The 26,979-nt window shown below is 42.0% G+C and overlaps 1 protein-coding gene across 3 annotated transcripts in view; it reads right to left on the bottom strand.

Moving 5' to 3' along the window:
* The window catches only part of Mthfd1l (methylenetetrahydrofolate dehydrogenase (NADP+ dependent) 1 like), a 180,997-nt gene that overhangs the window by 137,095 nt on the left and 16,923 nt on the right, over positions 1-26,979 (bottom strand). For all 3 annotated transcript variants that reach the window (XM_063232907.1, XM_023564547.2, XM_023564546.2), the window contains exons 7-10: positions 25,602-25,738; positions 11,974-12,085; positions 3,911-4,002; positions 2,134-2,231 (exon numbers count right to left, since the gene is read on the bottom strand). In XM_063232907.1, coding sequence (XP_063088977.1) covers positions 2,134-2,231; positions 3,911-4,002; positions 11,974-12,085; positions 25,602-25,738 — 439 coding nt within the window. The remainder of the gene's footprint in view (positions 1-2,133; positions 2,232-3,910; positions 4,003-11,973; positions 12,086-25,601; positions 25,739-26,979) is intronic.

Raw genomic sequence — 26,979 nt, 5'->3', positions numbered from 1 at the left:
CATTGTTGGTACAAGTGCCTGACGTTCAACTTCAGGTTAAGGGAATTTTAGGCACTCTGGAGTGTGGCTGGGCATCTAATGTGACTCTTCAGTTTCACTCAAGACGACCATGACGCAAGACAGGGGAGGTAGTTATGCCCTGCAGCAAGGCTAGCCCAGAGCCTTGAGCACAGGAGAACTGGCACCCAAGAACCATTCTACAGGACACACTAGAGAGGACAGCCATTCCCTGACTTGTCAAGCTGGTGACATGAGGGTCTCCTGGTGGGCAAAGGACACCCACCCTCTCTACGACAAGCTGCTCCCCTGGCTCTGATATTTTTCTGTTGCCACTGCTGTTGATCTGCTCAGCTCAACTATGACCCTATGCTCTCCTCTATGAAACAGTAGGGTCTGATTTTTTTTCTCTTTTTTGTCTTTTTTGAGACGGGGTCTCACTTTGTAGCCCAGGCTGGTCTCAAATTTGCAACGATCCTCCCGCCTCAGCCTCCCGAGTGCTGGGATTACAGGCGTGAGCCACCACACCCAGCAGTAGGGTCTGATCTTGATGAAGAAGACACAGCATCTGCACTTCAACTGCCCAAAAAGATACCAGAGAAGTGAGAAGAAGGGAGGCAGACACCCCTCAAACTTTGTGCGGGCTGAGTTCAGGGCTCCCTACCAGGTCCTCTCTAGGCCACCTGGCACAGTGTCTTCTAATCCTCTGCTCATTTGCCTTTATTTGCTGGAATCCTATTTCATTTTGCTTTCCTAGTTACACATTTTACTCAAGAGCCAAATCTTGGGAGAATCTAAGCTTTTCTGGTTGCCAGCTAAAGGGTCACAGTGACATCATTTTGATTTTTTGAGTGATTCATGAACTAGTCAGCCTGCCTCTTTCTCTCCCTAGTGGCTCCTGAAATTTGATTAAACAATAAAACATCCCTCCCCAAGTAGAATTTTTGTTTTTTTCCCCAAGTTTCTTTTCTTTTCTTTTTAATTAATAAGTTTATTGCTTCCAGGTAGAATTTTAAGTCTCTGGTACTGAAGTTAGTGCAACCTATCCTAATTTTTTAAAATTTTTTTTAGCTCTAAGTACAACTTACTGATTTACTGGTAAAAACTAAAGTTCATTAACATAAATAACTTTAAAAAAACTATATAGTTTATCAAACAAATTGCTCAAATATAGGGATGTTACAAAGAATATTCCTCCCTGAAATTTATGTATTAATTAGAACACAGCAGAGCAAGACAAAGCTGTTTATTGCAAGGGAGACCTGCCCCAGCCTGGTGGCATAATCAAACCAGAGCGGAATGCCTGACTGCCCAAGGAATAGAGGTCAATTCTAAAAAGCACTGGGTCATCAAGAGACAAATCAGTCAATTCCTGGAGGGTTTATCTACTTCACTCTCAGCATCCCTGCACTGCTAGATGGGCACTGGCACTGCGTACACCTGTAAGATGCCCGGGCCAATTCTCTGTGGTGGGGCAGAGGGGAGGACTCAGTAGGAGGCTGGAAAGTGCACTTCTCTGGCTCAGGTCACATCTACCTAACTGTTCGAGATCACACATTGAGATTACATCTTACAGATCATGGTTCTAAATTTATGCAAAGAATATGCAGCTTATACCTCATTAAATGCTGCTGTGTAGAAATTACCTATCTGGATTACTAGAGTATCCTATCAGAGAGTTCTGAAGCTGAGCACAGTCCCTGGGAGGAGTGACATTTGCTTCAGCTGACCATTTACTTCCAGAGTGGAGACCTGCTTGCCCTTAAGACCAAGCTCATCTGGGTCCTGGGCGCTTTGAGCCCTAAAAAGCATATTCTAAATACTGTATTCCCATATTTTGTCCAGTCTAAAACCACTGCTTTGTGAATACTAAGAAAACACATTTCCCTTTATGGACATGTCACTTAAACAAAATTAAATAGTACAATAAAAACCTTAGAACTGATAGAATATCAAAATGTGTTCACCATGATTTCATTTTAAAGGATTTATGATGAGACAATCATGTGACAATCTGATGCTCAGAGAAGACTTATCTCCTTCCAAAACCAAAATACTTTTGAGTTATGCCCTCACCCAGGGACTAACAGGCGATCTGTGGCACTCAGGGAGCTGACATGGGAGCACCAGGGTTACCTTGGCACGGGGGAGAGAGGCTGCAGCTTCAGGCAGTGAAGTCTCCACCTCCTGTGCTGCTGTTCTCGGAGCCACCTCCGTCCACTGCTGACCATGTTCTTCAAGAGGAAGTGAGGAAAACAGGTTACAGAGGTGAAAACTGTGGGGATACCACTCACAGGCATTACAGAGCAAAAACGATCATGGCACATGTGATAAACTAATAGAATATTAGCAATAATTTTATTCACATGTAATTAGGCTTGCAGGTTTTGCTTGAGAAGAAAAATGTGAGCTATAAGCACCATTAAAATTGCTTGTGTTGGGCCTGGGGATTTAGCTCAGCGGCATAAGCGCCTGCCTTGCAAGTGCGTGGTCGTGAGTTCGATCCCCGGCACCAGTTTAAAAAAAAAAAAAAAAAATAGCTTGTGTTCATGGAAGGCATCCAGTATACAGATAAAATTGTTCATCTCAACTGGAAAAGAAAAATGAGGAAAATAGGAGACTACACTCATGATCAGTTGGAATGCCCGATTTTCAAAATGTACATGAACTTCAGATGCCATTTTTCTGTTGTTGGTAGAAGTGAAAAAGCAAGTTGAATTCCAAGTAATCATCTATATGCGTACATATACATGAAACATTAGGAAGAAATTAAATGGAAATAAAATTTGGCTGTATTTGAAATGTAATTTAAAATACAGTAATGTAAAAATCTTGTGTATACCTTGTACATAAAAAAGAAATGAATTAAAACTTGTTTCCATTTAATTCTGCAGTGGAAGCAACTGGAGCCTCTGGCTTCTCTATCACTCATCGATGTCACTGCCAGAGACACCACCACTGTAGGCAACAGCACTGTTAGAACCCTCAGCAAATATAGTAACAAGCAGGGGACCTTGGCTTTATGTCACATAGATGATGGTGTTTCACTAACGTGTCTGCCAGTATTTTTAAGATCTTGTCTTTAGGAGGTAAATACAATTCTCTTTCATTTGAATATGAACTACACGTGTTGACTTATTTCTAAGAAATAACAAAAAAAAGCAGTGGCAAGGTCTGATCAGAGATACACCATAAAACACTCGGGGGCCTCCTCCTGCTCTGATTGGGCCTGTTTTATATTTTACATCTCAGAAATGTTCACCTAAGCCAGTGGTGGCTAAGCCACGGAATGCGTGCCTCAGCAGGCACGCAGAACCCTCGCTGTCAGCATGAAAGCCAAATCTCCCAGCAGCTCTCCACCTCGACCACCCATTCTGGGGAAATTAGCCGTCACATTGCAAGGAGCCTCAGGCAAGATCCACAGGGTGAGGAACCAGAGCATCTGGACAATAGCCAGGGAGGAGTTAAATGTCGGACACCATTGGCCAGGTGAGTGCATCATCCTGTTCCAGCCAAGTCTCTGTGTGACTGCAGCCCTAGACAACATCTTGATTTTAATCACAGGAGCGGCCCTGAGCTAGAACTACCTAGCCAATGGGCTCCTGAGTCTCTGCCTCACAGAAACTATGAGCTACTGCAGGCGTGTTACTCTAAGGTGCTACATTTAGGAGTTAATGTGTTGCACAGCAGTAGATAATTAAAACACAGATCCTGGTTTGGGGCCCTCTCCTATACATGCCATGCAACCACTGACACAAATGACTTGAGTCTCATTCCCCATTTATCACTGGGCTTGCCAGTGGGTGTGTGAAGTGCCTAATACTGTACATGGTAAAGAGAAAAGACTTCAAACTGTTAGCAACAATTAGTCTGACCTCCCCATTCAAAATTCTCAAAGCTGTGCTGAACAAACCTGAATCCGCAGAGCTGCGGCAAGGAGACCCACGTCATCTTCTGCAATGAGTCCATTCAGATGGGCCCTGGGAGAACCACAGCTAAGCTTTCCTGCGCAGAGTTTGAGAAAAAACAAACAAACAAAAAAAAAGACTTTGAGCATAATGCCATTATTTTAACCGACTGCTCCTTGCGAAAATCAATGCACTGAATAATAGTCTCGATTTTCAGCTGAAGAAGTCGGAAGGTCAGGCCACAATGGCAGGTGGATCACCTCTGACTGGACCTGTTTTATATTTTACATCACAGAAATGTTCACCTAAGCCAATGGTGACTAACTTATGGCATGCGTACTCTGTCAGCACATGAGCCAAATCATGCCGGCAGCCAAGAGCATTAGACGATATTTTCTCTAAACTCAAACTTGAGTATTCAGGTTTAATTGCAGTGTTGGCACTCTGGAATAAATATGTGGGGTTTGGGTTGCAGTTTGGTCTCGAAAAGGTTTATCATCACAGACCTAATATTTGCCCCAGGATACACACAGATGTGATTCAGCAGTGCACATTCTGTTTCAGGAAACTGTATCTCACATTTAACCAGAACAAAACATCTAGGTGCTCAGTCTCTCCTACGAAGCATTATTAGAGATCTACACAGGAGGAGCTCAAGACAGATCACGGGAATATGTGAAAAACAGTGCAAGGCAGCAGAGGTGGCAGATCGGGTGCTGACCTTAGAGTTAGACCTTGATTAAAATCATGCTTCCGCCTCCCACTGGCGATTGTTAATTAGCACGGGTAATATCAACCTCACAGAAGTCTGTGAAATGAAATGGGATGTGGCGTGTGAAATACTTGTATTCAGTGTGTATGATTAAACTATTAGAGTAAAAATACTGCTTGGAAAAAAAGGGACAGGTAAACATACTGTTTTCCACAACATAACCTGTCAGAATTACTTACTATGTAACTTTGGATTTTTGATGCAGTGTGGCTTCATCTTATAAGGACTTATAACCTTTCCTGGACAGTATACACAGAAAAGAAGTGGACACTGAGGCATAACAAGGCATAACACTGAGGCAAAACACAGGATAAGCCCAGCCAAACCAATGGATTTGATCATTTAAAAAATCCCTATTATGGGCTAGGTATGGTGGCACATAGTTATAATCCCAGCACTCAGGAGGCTGACTTAGGAGGATCGCTGCAAGTTGGAGGTCAGCCTGGACTACAGAGTGAGTTCAAAGGCCAGCCTGAAATGCATAGTGAGACTCTATCTCAAAACAACCCCCCCATCCCTGTCATAAAAGTGCATAATCAATTTCCCACTGAAACCAAGAAATTACATTTTAGGATGTGAACTTTATGCTTATATCCTGAAAGTTCCCCATAGCTCACTTGTAAGAGGCGTGGGTGCCAGTTTGTGGCACTGTTGGGAGATGGAAGAACCTTCAAGAGGGCGAGCCTGGGAGAAGTCAGGGCACTGGGTGGAAGGAATATGCCCTTGAGTAGGATATGGGGACCCCACCTCTTTGCTTTCCGGGTGTCATGAACGGTCTCCTCCACTGTATGACTGAAACATGTTGTACTATGCTGTCACAGGCCCAAAGAAACAGGGTCAAGCAACCATGAACCGACTCTCTAAAATCAAGAGCCAAAATAAAGCTTTCCTCCTTTTAAGTTGATTCTCTCCGGTATTTTTTCAGAGTAACAAAAAGGGAGCACATCTGGTCTTCAAAATAGAAACACACCGATAGTAATCCTACTTTTCCTTCCTCCAGTTAGCACTTGTAAAATTTATAAAAAGTAAACATACACGCAAAACACTTTCACTTATATCCTTCCTTAAGGGAAGGCAATGTTTCTAACAGCAACTTTTTTGAATTAAGAAAGAATATTTTTTTCTTTCTTTGGATCATGCTACTCTAAATTATACATGTTGCTGACAGTCCTTTGCAAGAAAACACACAAAACACTTAAAGAGTATGTGTTTTGTGATGCTCTATTGTCAAATGTACTAAGGGTGTTGGAAAGTCATATCCCCTCAGGTACTGTTTAAAGATTAACAACACTTCAGTTTTATAAATCATATCTAGGCAAAAGGCAAGAGTCAGAGGATGAGAGAGATTTGTTTTGTTTTGTTTTAACCACTAGAGATCTGATCTTAAAATCTTGTCCAACTACTACAGAAAAAAATATATATGTTTAACCTTCTTCTTTATTCTTTTTTCCCCCAGCATTAGGGACTGGACCCAGGGAATACTGAGCTAGATCTACTGAGCTCAGCTAAAAATCTGAGCTAGATTTTTATTTTTTAAAATTTGAGACAGGGTCTCACTAAGTTGTTCAGGCTGGCATTGCACTTGTGATTTTCCTGCCGCAGCCTCTAACTAGCTGGGATTATAGGTGTCATTCTTCCATCTTTAACTGGTGGGGAATACAGTAAAGCAACATTCCAGGAGCTGACAGCAATTTTAAATATAATCACAAGCATCCATGTGATTGAAGATTATTTCACCCACACAGTTATAGTAAATTCTTCTTAGAATTACACCCACTTGTGTAACACAGGGCTTAGCAAAAGGGAGAAGTACGCTGTTTTGAAACACTGTATGAATACAGACATTTAAACCACCCTAGAAGTGATTTCAATAAATGTGGATAGGCCACGTGAGGAGCAAGCATGGACAACAAAAAAACTCTTGCAAGGCTTCCAGCTCAAGAGCAGGCCTCTCTCTCCTTTCAACCCAAAGTGACTTAAAGAAAATTAATCCAGAGTAGTAAAAAGCTGCTGGGAATGGACCAGAAAATGGTGAGATGTGTATGCGAGAAAGCAGCAAGTATGATCTGACTGGTGGGACCACCGCACGGGAATCTGCAGCCGGAAATACAGAAGCCTGTGACTAACACTAAAAAAGCTGTGAAAACCTTTCTCTTCCCCCAAGACCCTGGCTGAGCTCAAAGCTCACCATCAATAACTATCAGAAGATGTGGACAGCAGAGGATGCCCACCAGAGGCCAGGCCTGCTCCCTCTGCAGCCCTCTCATTTGTACGCATGTAGGGTAAGCTTTGCTACCTGCAAAGTTAACTTCTGCTCTGCTAAAAACAACAAGAACTTAAACACGTATCCGAAAGCCCACAGTCTCTAAATATCTACCCATCTATCTATACACACGCACATACACATATATACATATATATATTTTTTTCTGTACTTTACCAGATTTATTTTCTTTTTTGGAAGAGTTGCCCAACCTGACTGAACTTGGGATTCTCCTACTTCAACCTCCAATCTTGAAACCAAATTAAAATTTCTGAACCCAGACAGTATAAGGCAGTAACTTGGTAAATCAGGTAACTCGGTGAATCAGGAACACATTCATCCTTAGCAAATTTCAAGGCAAAAGGGACTTGAAAAGGAAATCATTACTTCACCACCAGGGCCCTCGTGAGGCAGCCCCACCTGGGGGCTGTCCAAGGTCTGGGCTTGGACTCCAGCACGCTGTGAGTCCTGTGCCGACCTGCAGATGGGTCTTCTCACTTCCCACTAAGTACTGGAATTTAATTCTCGGCTCCTCCAGAGACAGCCAATGAATCACTTTAAAAGTCAGCCTTTCATTTATAAATGTTTCTATGATAATGAAAATTTCTGAAATAGGAAAATTTAAGGCTAATGGGCTATCATGCTGTCCCGGAAGGCAGAAAGCCCGTTCCCTGACACGAGCTGTTCTGAGACCACCCTGGGAAATTTGCCAGAAGAGTAAGTGACTTGTGAGGGGCCGAGGCACGTTCCTTCCTCTTCCTGCCTCTCTGCTATCCTGACCTGGCTGGGCTTTCCTGCAGGCTGGCGGAAGGCAGCCGTCTTACTGCAAAAGACCCACATACCCAACGTCCAAATGCTTCTTCCCCCCAGGAAGGGTAGTTACTCCAAAAACTTAATGTGAGGTTACAAAATCAGGAAGAACAAAAAAGTTTAGAAACCAGTGAAGATAAAACTTTTAAAAAATACATTAGTGATTAGTTTTTCAGTTAATATTGACTCTGTAGGAGAAAAAAGTAACATTCAATAGTCAGATGTGGTGGTGCACGCCTGTCTCCCAGCACTCAAGAGGCTGAAGCAGGAGAATCCTAATGGATTTGAGGCAGCCTGGAATACATAATGAGATTCTGTCCCAAAAGCACCATAAGAACGTAAAATGCAATAAATGGACTCAGTATAAATCATTTAGTGTAGAGCTACCCTTCTAGTTTAAAATCATCTGTGCCCCACCATCAAACAAAAGCACATCACCCTTAGAAATGTATCGTAACAACATTACCACCTTACACCTGTATGCTTTTGGGACCACTAAATCCAAATTATAAAGCAATTAATACAGAACTGCATAAAAGTAAAAGTTAGAGATGGGTATAGCTCGGGAGCAGAAGGCTTGCTAGCCTGTTGTAGGTCTCTGGTTTAATCCTCAGCATTGAGGATGCATAGATAAATAGATAGATGAGACCTAATTAAAAGAATCAGAATTTCTAAGGGAGAAAAAAAAAAAGGAAGACCAATCATATATAACACTCAGAATTTCTAGGGAAATAAAGAGAAGCTAATAAAAATATGATGGGTTTTGGAATAACTAAAATTAAAAAATCATAAACATCCTTATTTTATTCAAAACACATGAAGATGATTAAAGTCCAAGTTTTCTAAAGCTGCCTTCTTCCAATTTCAGGGTTTCCCTGGGCCTCTCCCTTCCTTGGGCACGATTTTTGAGTACATCCATATACTCTGCTGTGATGGGGTCACCTTACTTGTGCACCGGAGACAGAGAAACAATGAGGGTGCGGTGGGGAGCAGTTTCTGGAGAGCTACTACTACTGGAAAGAGGCGTTGCCTGGGGTATCATCTCATTTGCTTCTCCCAACATTCCCTCTCTCCTTTCATTCACCACGAAACTGGGGATTTTAAGTATTTCCTCAAAATCACACAGCCTATAAGTGAAATACAACTAAGAATTAGAGAAAAAAAAAAACAAAAACAGGCCCCTCTCTTTGAGTCAGGGTAACCGTAACTGTGAAATCCATGCCCTTAGCACTACATTAGCTGTCTCCCTTTGGAGGCACTGTTGGGGACTGCCAAAGTCCCCAGCACTGATCCCCTTATATATTACCATGAGCCCCAAATGTGGCCTGACATTTACCCCCCTCGATCCCACAATTAACAGAGCTAAGCTGACTTAAAATGGTGGTGTAAACCACTCAGAAACCTGGTTTAGTATCTCGATGCTGTTCTGTGGACCTGAACCATAAGACTAGCTTCTTTGTCCTGTGTGATACATCAGGCCCCAAATCTTCAGAGCACAAAGTGGTCTTGCTTAGGGCAAATTCTGCTCTTTAGCAAGCAAGCAATTACAACATCACAGCCCATTTCTTTCATGTAAAATAATTTTTTAACAACAGAAAAATGTTGCTACTCTTCCAGCTAGAAAACAGCGCTGCCATCTCCCCGCTTTGCAATCTACACGCTGAACTCAGACGATGGTGGGAAGTGCAGCCCCAGCAGGCTTGGTGTAATTGTTTTCCAAGCACAACTTCTGGGACATTAGCCATCAGGAGAGGCTCTCCAAAGATTAGGTATTCAATAGTGCGCCTCTGCCGGATGACCTCACCTTACACCGCCCCATCCCATCTCCTTTCACGGGGTGGGAGACTTCACCATCACGGTGAGGATGAAAACTTCATTACATAGCGCTGCCTGCACACGGCCACAAGTGTATTAAGCATTCTTCTTCTGGTCTTAAATTTAAACAAAAGCACTTCTCTTTTTAATAATATTTCCAAAAATCTACTCATTTGTTTTTAATGGCAAGATTATGAAGAAAAGAGAGGAAGAAAACCTTTCTGTAACTTAACGCAGAGGGTAAACTTTCCCAGTAATCAAAGCTGATAAAATAAAAACTTTGATTGCTTAGAAATGTAATGCTATTATGAACGGCACTTGGGAAATGATACGTGAAGTAGAAAATGGTTTTAGTTAGGGTCAGTTCTGCTCCTTAGCATGCAAGCTGTTACCAGAACACAGCAAACTTCTTCATTTAAAATAACTTCTAAAATAATAATAAAATGTAAATCCTTTAGCTAGAGAACACTCACATCTCCCTGTTTTAAAATCTACAACTCTGGTTGGGCGTGGTGGTCACCCCTATACTCCCGGCACTTGGGTGGCTGAGGCAGAACTGTTGTAAGTTCAAGGTCAGTTTGAGCTACACAGTGAGAACTTGTCTCAAAAAACAAAAATGAAACGCCAAAGTATAAATAAACAAATAATTTCTTCATCTTCAACTCAGACACAGTGAAATGAAAAGATTCAGCAGGTAATGTAATCGTTTCTCAAGCACAATTCCTGGGCTATCACCTTATCTTGTCCCAAGAGCCACCCCCTCAGCTGCAGGGAACATTTGTCAATGTGCCAGCACTCAAACACTACCAGTATAATTCTGGCTAAGTAAAATACTGGCTGCCCCAAAACTCACTGAATACTACCAGGTGGGGACTGAGCACTCAAAAGTGAAGAAAACTACTATAATAGGACCAGAATTTACAAGAAGTCAACTACAATTAGTCTACTTTATAGAATCACTAAATGAACATACAACATTTTTGTCTTTTACACTCCTCCCAAGAGCACTGTGGCACTGAAACCTCACATTTTCAGGAATACCTTTTTCAAAAACAAGAGTGAAAACATTCTTAGAAATAAGACCATTTTACTAAAATAAAATATGTCATTTGCACATAATAATGAGCTTAAAGAAATTTTAAGAGAACACTGAAGTAGGTTTTCAAACCTTTGTTTAAAAAAAGGTAAATATGGCAAAAAAAAAAAAAAAAATCATGCAAAAGACATAATGAATTCCCAAGCTGACTTTCCTAACCTCACCAGGATTCTGAGCAGAGAAATCGTCGATGAGATACTAATCTGCCACATCCACCATTCAGAGTTTAGAGCCCTTTTTCAGGAGAAAAATCTAAGTTCTATGTAGAAATGTCACACAGTTCACAGAAGTTATGTGGCAAACACTATTTCTGTTAAAAAGAGTCATGGAACCCACATTCACATGTAACTGCACCTCTGCTTTGTCTGACACCTGACAAGTGGCCCTTTCCAGCCCACACCACGCTCCCAGTTCTGGGGGTTCGCTGGGAAACAGTATGTTCCTAGGCTTCCCTGGGGGAGGGTCAGGGCCAGCCTTCGGGTGTGGCTGAATCTGTCCTGAGATTGCCTCAAAGGTTCAAGACCACACAGACTGTGGCCCTGGGGGAGGTGAAAGGAAGAGGCCTTCTCTGCGCGGTGCACCTTCACCCAGCGTGGGGACAAAAGGCTGCCCGCCCTGAGACAAGCTCAGTCTTCTCCACAATGGTTTGCAGGTCAAAGCCAAAGAGAACAGGAAAGTGGCGCCTTGGCCTCCCTTTGGCGCTATCTCTAGCGCCCTCTGTGATACAGGGATTATGTAGGGGGCCTGTCATGGTCCATGACATTACTGGATCCTTTGGAGAGATACTACCGGACAACAGCAACCCTAAAACCAGTTGTTTCCACTGGTGATTTGCATGGTGCACAGAGGTGACCTTGGGCCCTGAGGAAGTACTTCAGGTGTCATTGTGAGGGGAAATATGGGAGATCCAAAGCTGAATTTCAATCCCACCCCTTCCGGCAACTCTGCTTTACACACTGAGATTCAGCTAAGATTTCTCTAGATGAGACAACTCCACCATGTTTTAAGACTGTGAAAATAAGTATTTCTGGTTTACTCTACACAAACCTGTCTCCTTTAGGTTACAACTGCCTCAACGGTCAGGTGGTAGAGGCCAGAAGGATGCTTCAACAAGGCCGGGGAGGCAAGTTGCCCCAGGACATCTAATCTCCTCTGCCAAGCTAAGTCCAGCAGCCTAAGTCTCCAGTCCTACATGCTCATATCAAATCCAGCCCTCAACACACTCTGCTCGGAATGACCAAGGCTACCATTTCTTCTAACAATCTCACCTGCCTTAGTCAGTGCCCCTCCCCAACGTTGTTAGGACATTTACCTGACAGGAAGTCATGGAAGCAGTTGAGAACAGTGGTTCCTGGCTGGATCCACGTAAGGGGAATCTCCTCTGGCTTAGGTGAGCCTAAGATCACAATGTCAGCCTCATGAAGCTAAAGGGAAAAAGAAAAAAAAAATGCACATTTTAATCTGTAGCAAAAAGCCATGACCAATTATTGATGTAACTAACAGAATATCACGTATTTAGAGTTTTGTTCCAAACTGAAGATATGGATGGAATCACTTGTCTCCTTTCAAGCATATATAACAATAAACGGAATATGACTAAGATATCCTAGAAAGAAAAGAATGAAACCTCAAAAATATCCTCAGGGTACATGAGATGTGATCAAAATACATGGTAAATATTTACATTTAAAACTTTATTACAATAAAAGACATTGCCATTAACTTCCCTGAAAACATTCCCCCTTGCTTCAAACACACTTCCTTATCCCGTCTTCCTGCCACTTTCTCAAGTGGTTCTGGAAGTCTTCTTTTGTGAGTTTCTTTAGTTGCTGTTATTTTGATGCTTCAGTGTCCTAAACTGATACAACATGTCTACCTTTCATGGTCATTTTGACTTTGGAGAAGGAGCCAGAAGTCACACATGCTATATCCAGAGAATAAGGTGGCAGATGAGGACACACTAAAGTTTTCATAATGCCTTTCCACGGGATGGCATGCAGCAGCATTCACCATATTTTTAGTCACCTCAGAAAGATACTCATGAAGAAGGACGTTCAGAACTGCTTCAGGAAGTGACAAGAGCAATGGGACAAGTGAAAGCAAAGGGGATTAGTTTTGGGGGGATTGGTGGCAATGTGACTTTTACTGTAATAATTTTCTTTTTTTTTTTTTTGCTTAAACACATGCCATATATTTTTTTAATTAGCACCTGTATACATTTTCACCACTAAGTGCATAACTTAAAGAAAAGGATTGGGTCCCTGACTGATGGCCACAAGAGATGGCAAAGACATCTTGATTCATGAAGTGGCCTAGGAGAAAATGGGCTTTGGTTGTATACTACTAAAATGAAACCCATATGGAACTTCTGCTATAACCCTAGAAGGACTGGCAGGAGCTGGAGAATAAAAACTCATTTTCCTTGAGGCTTTGGTTAACCTTTTGTCCAACTGCTTATTTTTCCCCCCCTTAAAAAGACGTAAGAATGGAGCCACTACTGCAAAACACATCAGTCTGTTCTGCTTGTATTTTGATCCTATCACACTGCAGGAGCATCCCTGGCTACTTCTAGAAGCAGAATAAGAAGCTGAGTGTGATTTTATAAAAATAAAAACGATCACCTGTCCAGGCATTGCCGAGCCACAGATGATATCAAATGGGACACACAAGTAGAGGAAAAGTCACACAAGGAATTGTCAGACCCATGTAGAAAACAGGGGCAACTACCTAAGTCAGGGGTGACTCCTGGTACTATGCTATTTTGTAGACTAGGAAACTGCAGCTCGTGGAGTTTAAGAAGCTCTGTAGGGGCTAGGGATTTAGCTCAGCAGCATAAGTACCTGCCTTGCAAACAGGCAATCGTGAGTTTGATCCCTGGTACCGATAAAAATGAAGGAAAAAAAAAAAGAAGCTCGGTAGCATGTCCTGTTTTTCTCAGTGTACTCAGTCTTTTTATCAGGAATTGAACTCAGGACCTCATGCTTCCCAGGCACTCTTACACAACCAGCTCTTTCTCCATTTCACTGCTCCCCAACTGCCTGCAGTCTGCAGGTTCAAATGGAGGAGCAGAAGATTAAACCCCAAAACACTTCTACCACATCACCACCACTGACTTCTCCCATGGCCATCCAGCAAACAAATGTACTCTACATTCTCAGCTTGGTTAGGCTGCTGCCTGAATATTCAGGAAAACCGGACTAGCTTGTGCACCTCAGTTGTGAACAACGAGCTGGGGGATGCATTCACCGATATCTTTTAGGAATCACAGAAGGAGACCCATGATAGTACAACCTGTTTTATGAACAAAGAACCCAATCAAAGACAGCCCCACGCTCCCCTGATGGAGTAGCAGGATGACAACTTAAAATGTCTTTTCATATGGCCAACAAAGTCAACTTTTAAAAGGGAGCACCCAGGAAATATTTGGTCAATGTGATCATTCAAATAAGAAAAAAAAACACTATCACTTTTCAGCATATATAGCATCCAAAGTGGAAAAACACAATGAAATTGTGCCACAATTAATCCATAGATCCTTCACTGAATCTATGGATTAATCGTTCTGAAAAAAGAAATCCCTATCCTAAAACATCTGCATGAATAACTGTTCTTTTCTTATAATATAGGGCCAAAAACTACACTGAGTATGCAATTAATATCTCCAGCAATCTGGCTCATTCCAGCTAAACCTGATCTCTACAGATAGATCTGCAAAGCAGCTAGACTTCTGGGTGATTTTATATTTAGGGGAAAAAGTGTTCTGGCAGCAAGTAAAATTTAAACATCTGTTTAAAAACTGTATTTTCTCATTTACATACACAAATGACTGCCATTAATTCAACCCCAGAGGATTGCTGCTGATCAGCTGATACAAAACACCATTTCGCTAGATTTTCATGCACAACAGCAACAAAAATCAGAACAAGCTATGAAACATCTAAGAAAAGGAGGTCCATATGAACAATGCTGAAATGTTCATTTTAGGAAAAAAACCAAGGATCACAAATCATACAAGCTCCCTAATAACACTCTGGTTTCCAAACGCGGTGCCTTGATACAATCTGTTCTTTTCATTACCTATGAATCTTGGGACTCTCACTCTGGCCCCTCAATTTTGTACCTACATATAACTCTGAAGTGTGCTGGGGTAATAAGCAACTGGGGGACAGTTAATCCCACAGAGAAAAGACAAAAACCTCCTCCCTCAGGCATGATCACGTCAGAGATGCTAATTCTTTCTGGAAAGGAAAAGTGCTAGATGCTTAAATCAATAAACAACCCTCGAAGGACAAGAGAAGATTTTAATGAGCTCAAATTCAAGGAGAATTATCATCTCACTGGCTGTTCCTGCTTTCCAATTCCCACATGGGAAAGGCCCTAGCCGGAGCTTGGCTTGAAACTTTACCTCATAACAAAATATTGCTTTCTCGGCGGAGACTGGAGTAGGGTAGCTTAAAGTGAACCACCCACTCCCCAGGCAGGAGACCAAATGTTAAAACAATAGTAAGACACCACAGTTCCAGGGATACTGATGTGGAGCTTGGAGGAGGGGCAGTGCGCAGATAACATGGAAATTGTTCTTCTCCAAACTGGTGATTGTTAAAGGGAGGGGGCAAGTGTCAGAGAATGGAGAAAAAGGGACCAGATGACAGATGTGACCTGGCAAGAACATTACACTCTTATATTTAGCAAATATAATGCATTTTAAGAGATTTTTAACTACAGCAAGGATTGCACCACCCTCTTGGCTACAAGACAGACTTTATCTCCTACTATCAGGCTTTTTAAAGATGCATGAGTTTCAGGACTGGAAAAGAATGGGAAGTTTTTTTTTTTTTAAGAACCATGGTTTTTATTATCTGCGACATATGAAGACTGCTTCTATAACCTTTGAATATTACCAGCACAGTTAAGAACATGAAGTTAAAAAAAACATTACTTTTAAAAATTAACAATTTGCTTTTCCAGCAAAGATGTGCTTTTAAAATTAAAACAACTAAAGACACCAAAAGAAATTCAAGATCCTTCAGTGAAAACAGTCACTTGACATTTCTTGAGTGCCAACAGTGGCAGACATGGAGGTACCCGAGAATAAAAATCTATTCCTGCCTATGGGATTTCAGAGCTGGGGTCTTCAAGATGGGGGTGAAGGCAGATGCACACTGTAAACCATGTTGGGGAGAAAATATGAAATCTTCGATTTGTGGTTTTCTCCCACAACCTGTAAGTAAACTTTACTGATATTTATCCCCAGACACTGGGATTCTTGATAAAAGTCAAAATGCAGAGCAGTTCTGAGGGGAGGGCAGCGCCTGCCACACCCACAGGTCACCTCACTTAGCCTTCCACTTTCAACAAACTGGGCCTATCTGTGGCACCGTGTGTGCCCAGTTAGGTGGCTTTACGGATCACATTACGCAAGGCCATGGGAAGTACCTATGGAAATCTTATGTAACATGGAGGCTCCTTGACCTCCTCGTGACAAAGTCCTGAGAAAAATTTGATGTTTTGCTTTTTAGACAATGTCACTTTTATTTTATAAAACATCAGAATTTCCAAATTTGTTGATATTTTCTTAAAAACAGGCAGAGCGGGCTCTGCTGTAACGGCTGCCCTCATATAGTCAGAGGTGCTTTGGGAGACTCTTCTGGAAGCTGGATTGAGAATGGGCTGAAAAAAGCCAGCGGAGAAGAGAAAAGGTAACGGCAAGACATCGGAGTGGAAGCATTTGGCAGGAGGCTGAATGCACAGGTCTAGAAGAGGAAATGGCCAGGGAGCGGGGGTACAGACTGTTACCCACAACACACAGACTGAAGTTAAAACCAGAGGCTTGTTAATGTTCCCCAAAGGGAACGTGGGGAATGGAAAGGAAATGGGGCTCAAGGGCATCCTTGGGAAATACGGTTCTTCCGTGATAAAAGGAGCAAAAGGTAGACAACAGTGTGATCCATGAGTGAAAAAGCAGAAGGGGTGAAAGTACCTGCTGAAAGGAAAGGGCTGTGGTTAACAGGTGTGCATGACATCTACAGGCCAAGCAAGACAAGAAGCAAAAAATCCATTTCTAGCATTAAGGAATTCATCAGCAACTTTACTATAACAACCACGCCTGCTATAGTCTTTCTACATGAGTGTGTTGCCTGAATATGGAGATTTCACCAAGCAGAATTTTTTATGAACAAAATCTGTTTAATCTTGAATTTTTCTTCTTCAATCCTCCTACCTCAGCCTCCAGAGTGCTGGGATTACGGTGTGCCACCATTTCCAGCTACTCTGAAAATTTCCACACTTAGAATGTCTAACATTTTATATGACATTAGCGAACATCAACCATAAAATTATTGCTCTGGGTCAAGCATGGTAGTGCATGCCTGTAATCCCTGCACTCCAGAGGCTGGGTCAGCCTGGGCTGCAGCGAGTTCAAGGCTAGCCTGAACTACACAGCGAGACTGTCTCAAACACAAAACAAAACAAAATGAAAAAAGGTTATTGCTCTGTAGCTGTGAATTGGTACAGATAGTTTCCTAAAATAGTAAACATACTCCCAAATAGGAACATTAAGGTAACAGTGTGTGTGCTTGCAAATTAGAATGTCAAGCCATTCAGATGTTTTCATTCAGATGCTGTAATATTTTGGCAAGATAAGAGGATGACAAAGGCAGTAAAAGGTATTTCCCTTGTTTTGTGCCCACCCAGTGATCTCACTCTGAGAGAATTTTTTTTTCCTTTCAGTAACCTAGTATATTTTTTGCAATCATTTGTGATCAGTAAAACACATTATTAGCTCTTAAAGTTATAAGACTTCTCTTGTGGTTATTTCATAAATCAGTAAAACTACAAGCCAAATGGACAACTGAGAACTATGATTTCAGTATGTGTCTAGCAAATCTCCCCCAAAAGATAATAAATGACCTTCCTTTTCTTAAATGCTCCTTGATTCTGTTCTAACTTCATAATTCAACTGCTTGATGTATGAGAAGAGAATATCAAAGATACACAGATGTGTCCAAAATGCTCCAGAGACAGCCAATCCCTCTTATAGTGAGCCTGACACTTCCAAAAGATATGACAGATGAGAAAAGGAAACGCTGCTTCAAGTCTGGTAAGGGCATACACTGGACAATTGAGAAAAAATAATAGAATTAAAACGTAGGGTACAGAGGAGTCGGGTGTGAGGACGGGCCCTTCTTCGTGAGACAAACAGCCCCAAGGAGCAGCACAGGGTGAAGAATCGCTCAGGGTGCAGTTCCTAGAGGGCCAACGGCAAGCTCTGCTCCACAAAGGCATGCAGGCCCCGGACACTCTGCATGCTGTCAACCACTCATTTCCACAAATGCAGGGTGCTCATGGTTATAGCAATCAACACTGCTGTGGGAAAGGCAGCTTTGCATTTCCTGGCACTTACCCCTTCCCATCTCAAACCTCACCGGGAGGAGCACTCCTGGCCTGTTCCCCTGAGAAGCAAGGAATGCAGGCAGCCAGTGAAGAATCCTACTCCTGAAGCCACATCACCTGGATTTAAGCTCAGACTTCCCTCCTTCCAAGCGACCTACCCACGGACTGCACAGACTGCCAAGGCCCAGGCTATCTTTTGCAGGGTTGTAACAGGAACAACATATACAAAGAGCCTTGGAAACAAAATTTCCATACAAATAAAAATGCACAAGACAATGCAAAGACCTTCCCTTTAAAAGATTCTAATGCTATGTCCTTGGAAACACTCCCTTTTGAGTAAGAAGCAAAAAAAGATTAGATGTAAGTGGACAAAGGGTGACGTTACACGTTACTGGCCTGTTTTCTGCAGAGCACAAGTGACAGCTCTTTCATGAAATATATATCTCACTTCCTGCCTGGCCCCTGAAGACTATGAAGATACATGTTTGTGGGCCCACACATGGCTGCAAAGTAACAGAGGCAGCACAGAGGCTGAACTGAACTCCGCAGCCCAAAGACACCAAGCTCTAGATAAAGTTTCCTGCAAGCGAGACTGAGACTACCTCACACGATCCTGTTGCTGTATTTGTTAAACAGGCTCCACAGCCCCATGACTCTATCCCACTTCTAATGCTATATGTTCCAGGTTCAAATGAACCTTCAAATACTTGCGGCATAACCCTTGGAGACTGAAATAGAAAACACTGCCTAGAAGATACAGGAAGGACATCTGAAAGGAAAGGAAAGTAGGGAAATGGTGGAGTTAAATGGTGTTTTTGTTGCATCTTTTTGCTCACATATTTGACGTATGAACAATATGCCTAAGATGCCTGACTGGCAAGTATGAGGTTGTGAGTTCGATCCCTGGCACCAAAAAATTGAGGATGCTTGAGAGTCAAACCATAGCATATCTTACTGTATGATTTTTTTGAAAGCCCCTTCTCGGAGCCTCAGTTTCCTTGCTTGTAATATGTGGACAATAACGGTCATCCCTCATAGTGTAAGTGTGCCTAGTAGTGTAACTGAGACAATCTGCTGTGAGATACAGAGCAGTGCTTGATCACACACATTCACTCAACAAATGCCAGTGATCTCTGCTCCCATATGGTAGTATCTTAAGCATACCCTCTTCTATAAAAGAACTGTCACATGACTCACTAATCCAGTTTATTTTATTTTTATTTTTCAGTGTTAGGGATCAAACCCAGGGCTTGCTGCATGCCAGGAAAGTGCTGTGCCACTAAGTGCCAAGCGTGCTAGTTTTATGCCTGTTATTTCAGCACTCTTGGAGGCACAGGCAGGAGAATCATAAGTTTGGCCTGGGCAATTAATTCAGTGACTAGCAAGACCCTGTCTCAAAATAAAAAAGGTCAAGAATTCAGCTGAATGTAAAGGCCCTAGGCTCAATCTCCAGTAACAAAATAAAACAGCAAAGGGAAGCCAAGAGATTCCCATTCCTATCTCAACCTTTTAACACGTAGAACACCAATACATTTCCAAATTTTTAGGTCACTTTCTATAGTCCTAAGCCATGCTGTGTGCTAAATTTAAACTGGAAACAACCTTGTTGTAATGTAGCTTTGCTCAAAAAGCTAGATACACTTTGATCCTTTGGAAATGAAAGATCTATTATTTTCGTTCTCCTGCTGCTGTACCGGTTTTTAGGGTCTCTCTATTCAAGCAGGAGAAACGAGAGCCTCTGAGAAAAACCAAATAAAATGGTTCTCTTACTTCAAGGTGCTTTCTCCTGCATGCAGCTGGGGACAACCAGACTCATCCCAGCTGGAGGCCACATCAGCCCTATTCTCCAGCTGTGCCCTAGCCTCGGGCTCTGTGCAGACTCCTGAGGGAACACAGCCCTGCAGAGCCTGTCAGTCTCTCGCTAGTGAAGAGAGGGCTCCATATCACTGCAGAGATACCAAGTGCAAATCATCCTCTCAGCATCAGATAAAATCATCAGGATGAGGAAGAGTGTACCACCAACCTAGACAAGTTCCCAACAGCCCAACTGTGAGCCTGGGAGGCTGACTGTGGGGGCCTGTGCTGTGGAGGAAGGCGAGGATTCGTCAGTCCTACCCAAAGACATGCACCCCAGTGCTGTGGCCTACTGACCTCTCATGCTCTGCAGCACATGGCTAACCCGGAAAAATGCCCAGACACCTTTCTCCTCCACCTCTCTAGGACACTCACAGAAATGCATAATGCAGCCCAAAGTCCGAATTCAAGTGACACACAGAAACAAAGCAGAAACGTATTCCTAAGTGGCAGTGGGCATCAATTATAAAGGCACCAAACACAGAGCTCTGTGTGGTTTTTTACAGAACTCCAGGAAGGCAAATCTCAATTTTTCATGCTCAGGCTCCCTTGAAATTTTAGGCATAATCAGGACGCATACTGGTTTGTTTTTCATTACTATAATAAAATAACTAGGGACTTTACAAAAGGTCCCACTAACTCTTAACACTGCCACACTGCAAACCAAGCTTCTACTATCTGAATCCTTAGGGGACACATTGCAACTACATTGACAGCAGTATCCATTCAACATCTTTAGATTTAAGCAAGCAGCTAAAGAAAAAGTCCATTTCTATTTAACAACTCAAAGTAACTGTTCTTTAAAACTGTAAGACCTAGAAATCACCAGGAACCCCCAGCAGATATTGTCTGAAGACATTTTCCCGGTAGCTATCTTGCAATCTCAAGAAGGGTGAGGCTCTCAGCTTTGGAGGAAAAGGCTATTACATACAACTGAAAAATTACTATTGCAGACTTAGAGGACGAGCTAAAGCTAGGTACCCATTCTGGTCAGTTCCTCTGCTCTCTGGGACACTATCTCTTAGTTTTGCTTTGGGATTGGCTTCCTTGGCTAGCATATTGTTGAGAGATCTCACTGATAAAAAGACACAGACAGGCCAAGTATGGTGGTGCATGCCTGTAATCCCAGGACTTAGGAGGCTGAGGCAGGAGAACTGCCCAGAGTTTGAGGTCAGCCTGGGCTACACAGCAAAACCTGCCTCGAAAAACCAAAAAAAAAAAGAAAGAAAGACATTTTCCTGCCTCAGGTTCAGACAGCAGAAACATAACCACCCAGGCTTCCGAACTGTATACCAGACTATATCCAATCTGACTGGCCCACATCATGATTTTGTATCATTTTCATAACAGCCCAGGAGGGGAGGCAGTGTCTGAATCCCTTTCCTACCTGGAAGAAAGTGGCCTAAAGCTGAGCGTTGTGTCTCCAAAGCCAAGGTTTTGTTGCCTGATGGGACACACACAGTGGGCCTCACTCCAAATTTTCCATGACACTTTGCATGGCTGCAGAACTGCCTGATGGCTTAAAGGTCACCTTTCATCTGTAAGACCACCTGTATTTCAGGAGGTGGGAGATGGGACCATAGTGTCACATAGTCCCACCCTGATACCCAAACCCCTCACATTCTCAACTCTGGAAACCCAAGGCAGATGTCCAACAGGGTGTCTCATTTCAAGTCAAGTATAAGTGTGGTAAGACTCTGCATCAACCTTCTGTCACAAGGGCAGGCCACACATACAACAGTGGTCTTGCAAGATTATACTGACTAAACATGATGTTTACAAAAAGAAATCGTTTCACAAGGCATTTCTTGAGACTTCAGATAATGTATGACTGCAAGCATGTAACACATGCCTCAGAGAGGTAATATACTACTCAGTGGCCACATTTCTTTGCTTGTTTTCTTTTTTCCCCAACTCTTTTTGTTGTTAAAAATATACTTCTACCGTTTTCCACATGACCTTTTTCCAAAGGTGTGAAAAACATAGCCAGAACCCGTCCCTGTCCACTTTCCCATGCCCTGATTTCGTCTGCACCACTGTGGCCCCAAAGGAAGGACTTGCTGACCCTGGAAGGTTGGTTTACCTATTACCAGGACTCCAAGGAAGGTCAGAGTTACTGGGCGAAAAACAAACAGCAAGATTGTCTTCTCCAAGCCTGCAGCGATGGCACGTGCCTGTAATCCCAGTCCTGGTGAGGCTGCCACAGGAGGATTGCTGCAAGTTCAAGATGAGCTTGGGCTACAAAGTGAGCTCAAGACCAGCCTGAACTACACGGCAAAGCCCTGTCTCAGAAAGCAAAACAAAATAAAAAAAACATTGCCTTCAATTTCTTCTTACAGAAATGAGAGACAGTGCCGTGATAATTCCAGCATCAGGCTGAAGCACAGAAGTTTATCTTTAGGAAGTGTGGCTACAGACACTCTGTAGCCAGTATGGAAAACAGAACGTCAAAGGTGTGACATGTGGCAGGGAGGAGCCTGGTATATACAGAGGTTTGTATCTACCAGGTAGTGGCCAAACACGTAAGGACAAGTACAGGCAGCTCTAACCTTCGGTCTCTTGTGTTTTGTCTGCAAAGATAAAGCAGTAACATTTCTGAGCCTCTAAGATCCACGATGGTATCACTGTGTGCCCTAAGGACTTCGGCAGAAGGTGTACGTACATCAACCACTAAAGAGAGACTTCTCATATGTGTGTAAATGGGAATGTTCCCAATTTCTAGGTTCTCAAGAAAATCATGCACTGCATCTTTCTCATTTCTCAAAGTTAGGATGAGATCCATCCCAAAGTACAGAGCCAAGGTGATGTATTACCATAATAAAAAAGTACTTTGAAAAATGCCTTTGTTTTTCAAAAATACAGATACAACTAGTGAAAGTATCTATGACAGCTGTGAAAACATTCAACTGCCAATGAAGGCATTTTCTTTTCTACCACAGCTGTTCAGTGCAGGGCATGGTTTATTTTCCTCTTCCACTAAATTTCCCAACAGAAAATTCTGGGTGTTCAAGAACAGAATAGGGTCTGGGGAGGGGGCCGGTTCACAATTGAGGACTTGCCTAGCAAGTGCAAGGTCTTAGGTTCAATTCTCAATACCATTAAAATAAAAAAAATTTAAAACTGTAAATATTGTTCAAACATTTTCTTGAATAGGCTGCCACCGTGTGGTAGTGACTAAAAATGCGCACAGGTTCCACTCCCTTGCCAGTTCACATTCCGGAGCAGTTTTGAAACAAGCATTGCACCCTTTAGATCCACCTGCCACGCAAGCATTCCAAATCTCCATCCAGTCACTTGCCCTCCCTGGAAGGACTGCAACATGCTCCTCACTAACATTCTCTCATAGCCGCGTGGGAAACATTAGTTTTAGATCTTGTTTCTGTGTACAGCAGTTCCCTTCCACACCCACTGCTTTACAATCAGATACATTCCAAGACCTCCCATGAATACCTGAATCATAGCATTGAACCCTAAATATATTGATTATTCATATACATACACACCCATGATCAACTTTCACCTTTTGTACTTAAAGAGAGCAGTATCCAGCTCCTTTTACAGCTTCTGTGGCGTATCTGATTTGCCGGAATCACAATTACTCTTTGGAGCCCTCATAATGTAAAATAAAGGTGAGTTGAACATAGCACTGTGATGCAGTCACCCCTGTTCAGATACCCAGGAAGGTCACTTGTTGATAATGGGTGGAGAGCAAACACACGAGAGAAAGGGGTGCCTGCCATGCTGCCCATGATCTTGTCACACCACCCAGAAAAGCATGAAATCGAAAACTTATGAATTGCTTATTTGGGAATTTTCTATTTCTATTTGTTCAGACCCCAGTTGACACCATATAACTGAAATCAAGGACAGAACAACTGCAAACAGGCACAGCCTACTGTAATTTATCATACCCAATGTGCACATTTTATTTAAATTCACTTTGCTCAAGATGTGTGACTTGCATTGTGATTTTCTGAAATGGAAAACTGTGTGAACCATTTCGGATGTGAAACTATAAAAGAATTTAAGACACCTGGACACTCATTGCCCAGTTTAAGACAAAAGGCCCAAGGCTCCACACCTCCCAATCCTGAGTAAATCCCAGAAGTCACAGACCAATACCTTCTCTCTTAAGATAATGAACTCCAACAGTGTTAGAAAACAACTCAAAAAAGCTTTAAAATTTTAGGGCTCAGCAGTAGAGAGAGCACTTGCCTAAGAAGCTCAAGGCTCTGAGTCTGATCTCCAGCACCATAGAGAAAAAAATAACACTTTAAAATGACCTTATTTACAAAACTGTGTGTATCAATGACTACCCAAAAGTATTAATTCCTTGTTTTCCCATATATTTCTAAAATAATTTTCTTTCTCAACTGTAGGTGGCTAACTCCTACCAAGACTATTTTGATCTAGGACTTCGCCTTTGCTAAATCAGTATGCATTAACTGAAGTGCTGATAGTCTGCAATTTTATGCATCCTTGTTCACACTTCAGATGTTCAAGAGCAGCAATGCTTTATTTCTCCTTCAAAATAAGCTATTATTTCACTAATGGTCACTCAAAGCAATACCCTAGAAAACCAAACAAAAATGTGGAGCATTTTCTTTCAGTAAGTATAAATACAAACCACAATGCATTAAATATTAAAATGAAATTTAAGAAAGAGAGGGAAAAGACACACATCAACGTAAAGATCGACTTAATTTCACCATGCCCTGTGACAAAGCGCAGTCTGCTAAGTGCTCTCCATGGACCTACATCACAAAGGCCTTCACTGCACAGTGACAGCTAAAGGTCTTATTGGAGTTGGGTTAATGGCCAAGTTACAACTGCTACCCAAGGATGTGGTTCAGGGAGAGAGCACAAGATAGATGGAGATTGAGACAGAGATCAAGACAAGAGAACAGAGGAGGATAAGAGATCTCGGATGAGGAAGGAAAAGGACAGGTCTGACCACTGGCCTCCCTTCAGGGAGAGGCACTCTTCCCTCCCCCACCCCTCAAGTCATATCCCGTTACATGCAGTCCCCATGCCAGCAGTTACTCCACCCCTCTCCTCTCACTGGTATCCAGCTAGACCTTTAATTAGAAAAACAGAATAAATAACTCTGTTATAAAAAGGAAAAAAGACATGAAAGTTTTTCCCTCTGTTCCATCTCCATCCACATCCACTGTGTCCAAATACACAGTTTATTGATTGGATAATAAGCAGATTGATTCACTGTCTTAAAGTGGATTTGTCTATTAAGTTTTATCTAAATCCACATGGTGAGCCAACATGTTTCAAGGAAAGTCTTCATTTCATACAACATGTTTCAAGGAAAGTCTTCATTTCATACAAACTTTCAAGTCTGGAAGAATAATACACATATATTCCTTTATAAAAAATGATTTTTGTGGGTGTACCTCCTTGTTCACCCCTATTCCTGTTGCTCTCTTTTGTCTTATTTTGGCTAATAGTGTGTTTATTTTCCAAATCCTTTTCAAGAGTCAACTTTTGGATTTATTGAGAATTGTTCGCATATATTTGCTTTCTATTGCATTAATATCTGCTTTTTATTCTTTTCCTTCTTAGAGATTTTCTGTTGTTCTTTCTCTAACAGTTAAATTAAATCCTTAGCTTACACATTTCTGGTGCTTCTTCATTTCTGCCCCAAGCACATTCAAGGTCGCATGTTTCCCATATATGCTTTACCTTGCTTTGAAGCCGATGTGTTTTCCACTGGGAGATCATTGTCATGGACCCTCTTCTCTGGAACAGGCACTGCAGGGCAGCTTCTAAGGATCCATGAGCTCCTACTACCAAGATCTTCTTCCCATCTAGGCTGACACCTAACCACCAAAAAACATTCCACGTTACAATCAAAGCTTTAGGTCCTTCCTTCCACTCAGTTTTAATTTAAGGAAAAAATACTCTTTTCAGGCTTGATGTTTTTAGCATCAGCCTATGGTGGCTATCAGCTAAGAGCTGGGTATGATAATTAATTTTCAAATCTCTGGGTTTTGATCTTTTTGCTGAGTTTCCTTCTACAACACATTACTACATTCTGATGAAGTAGCTCAAAACCATGGTCTTGATAACAGAAACACTCTACATATGGATTATCTCAAGAGATTTTAGCTGAATGATTTTATAAAATGTTGCTATTTTTAAAATTTTTGTTTGTTGCATATTCAGGTGGAGGGGAGGGGCATTTGCCTCTTTTATGCAAATAACTTTTATGTCATCAACTAAAAATTCCTTAAATATGAGATATTCAGTACAAATTTATTCATTAGATTTCATAAGCAAGAAAGAAATTTTTATTCATTTCTACTTTCACTGGCATGAAAATGCAAGGTCAAAGGAGAAGAATGGAAATTGAATAGTGACAAATGAAAACAGATTCTGCCAACTGTAACATCTAACAGCCACAGCCTTTCAGCCTAAATTTTTGGTACCAGGGATCAAACTCACAACCTCAGGACCTTGCGCCTGCCAGGCAGGCACTTACACTGCGGAGCTAAATCCTGGCCCCTAAAATGTAAGTCTTACCTAGACTTACACATTGACACATCTGAGAAGTTGAAGCTGGAGACATTTTTCACTGTGGTTATTCTGACTGTTTCACAGGGGACTTTGAAAATGCTTAAAACAGGCTAACGTTCACCTTTACAAATTCGCTTTTAAATTATAACAGTGCACCTTCTGGAAAAAGCTTCCAGTCAATATTTGCATCTTCCATAAGATTTGAGGAAAACAAAGTCAACAGCTCAACATTAGTTCTGTGCTTTTAATTAACTCTTCCAGAAACAAAACTTTATTTCATTTTATTATTTTTCTTGTCTTTTTGAGACAAGGTCTTGCTATGCAGTTTAGGCTAGCCTTGAGCTCACTTTGTAGCTCAGGCTTGTCCCAAACTGGCAAGGATCCTCCTGCCTCAGCCTCCCAAGTGCTGGGATTACAGGCATGTGCCACCACACCAAGCTCAAAACTTTATTTTAAAAATTATGTAAATATCAACAGCCAGGGATATAGCTCAGTGCTGCAGTGCCTGCCTGGCAAGCACAAGGTCCTGAGTTCGATTCGTAGT

Source organism: Cavia porcellus, unplaced genomic scaffold (assembly GCF_034190915.1).
Source record: "Cavia porcellus strain 051 isolate PalLab524CR breed Dunkin Hartley unplaced genomic scaffold, mCavPor4.1 scaffold_22, whole genome shotgun sequence".
NCBI lineage: Eukaryota > Metazoa > Chordata > Mammalia > Rodentia > Caviidae > Cavia > Cavia porcellus.
The sequence above is the reverse complement of the archived record's forward strand: the minus strand, read 5'-3'. Positions and strand labels throughout refer to the sequence as shown.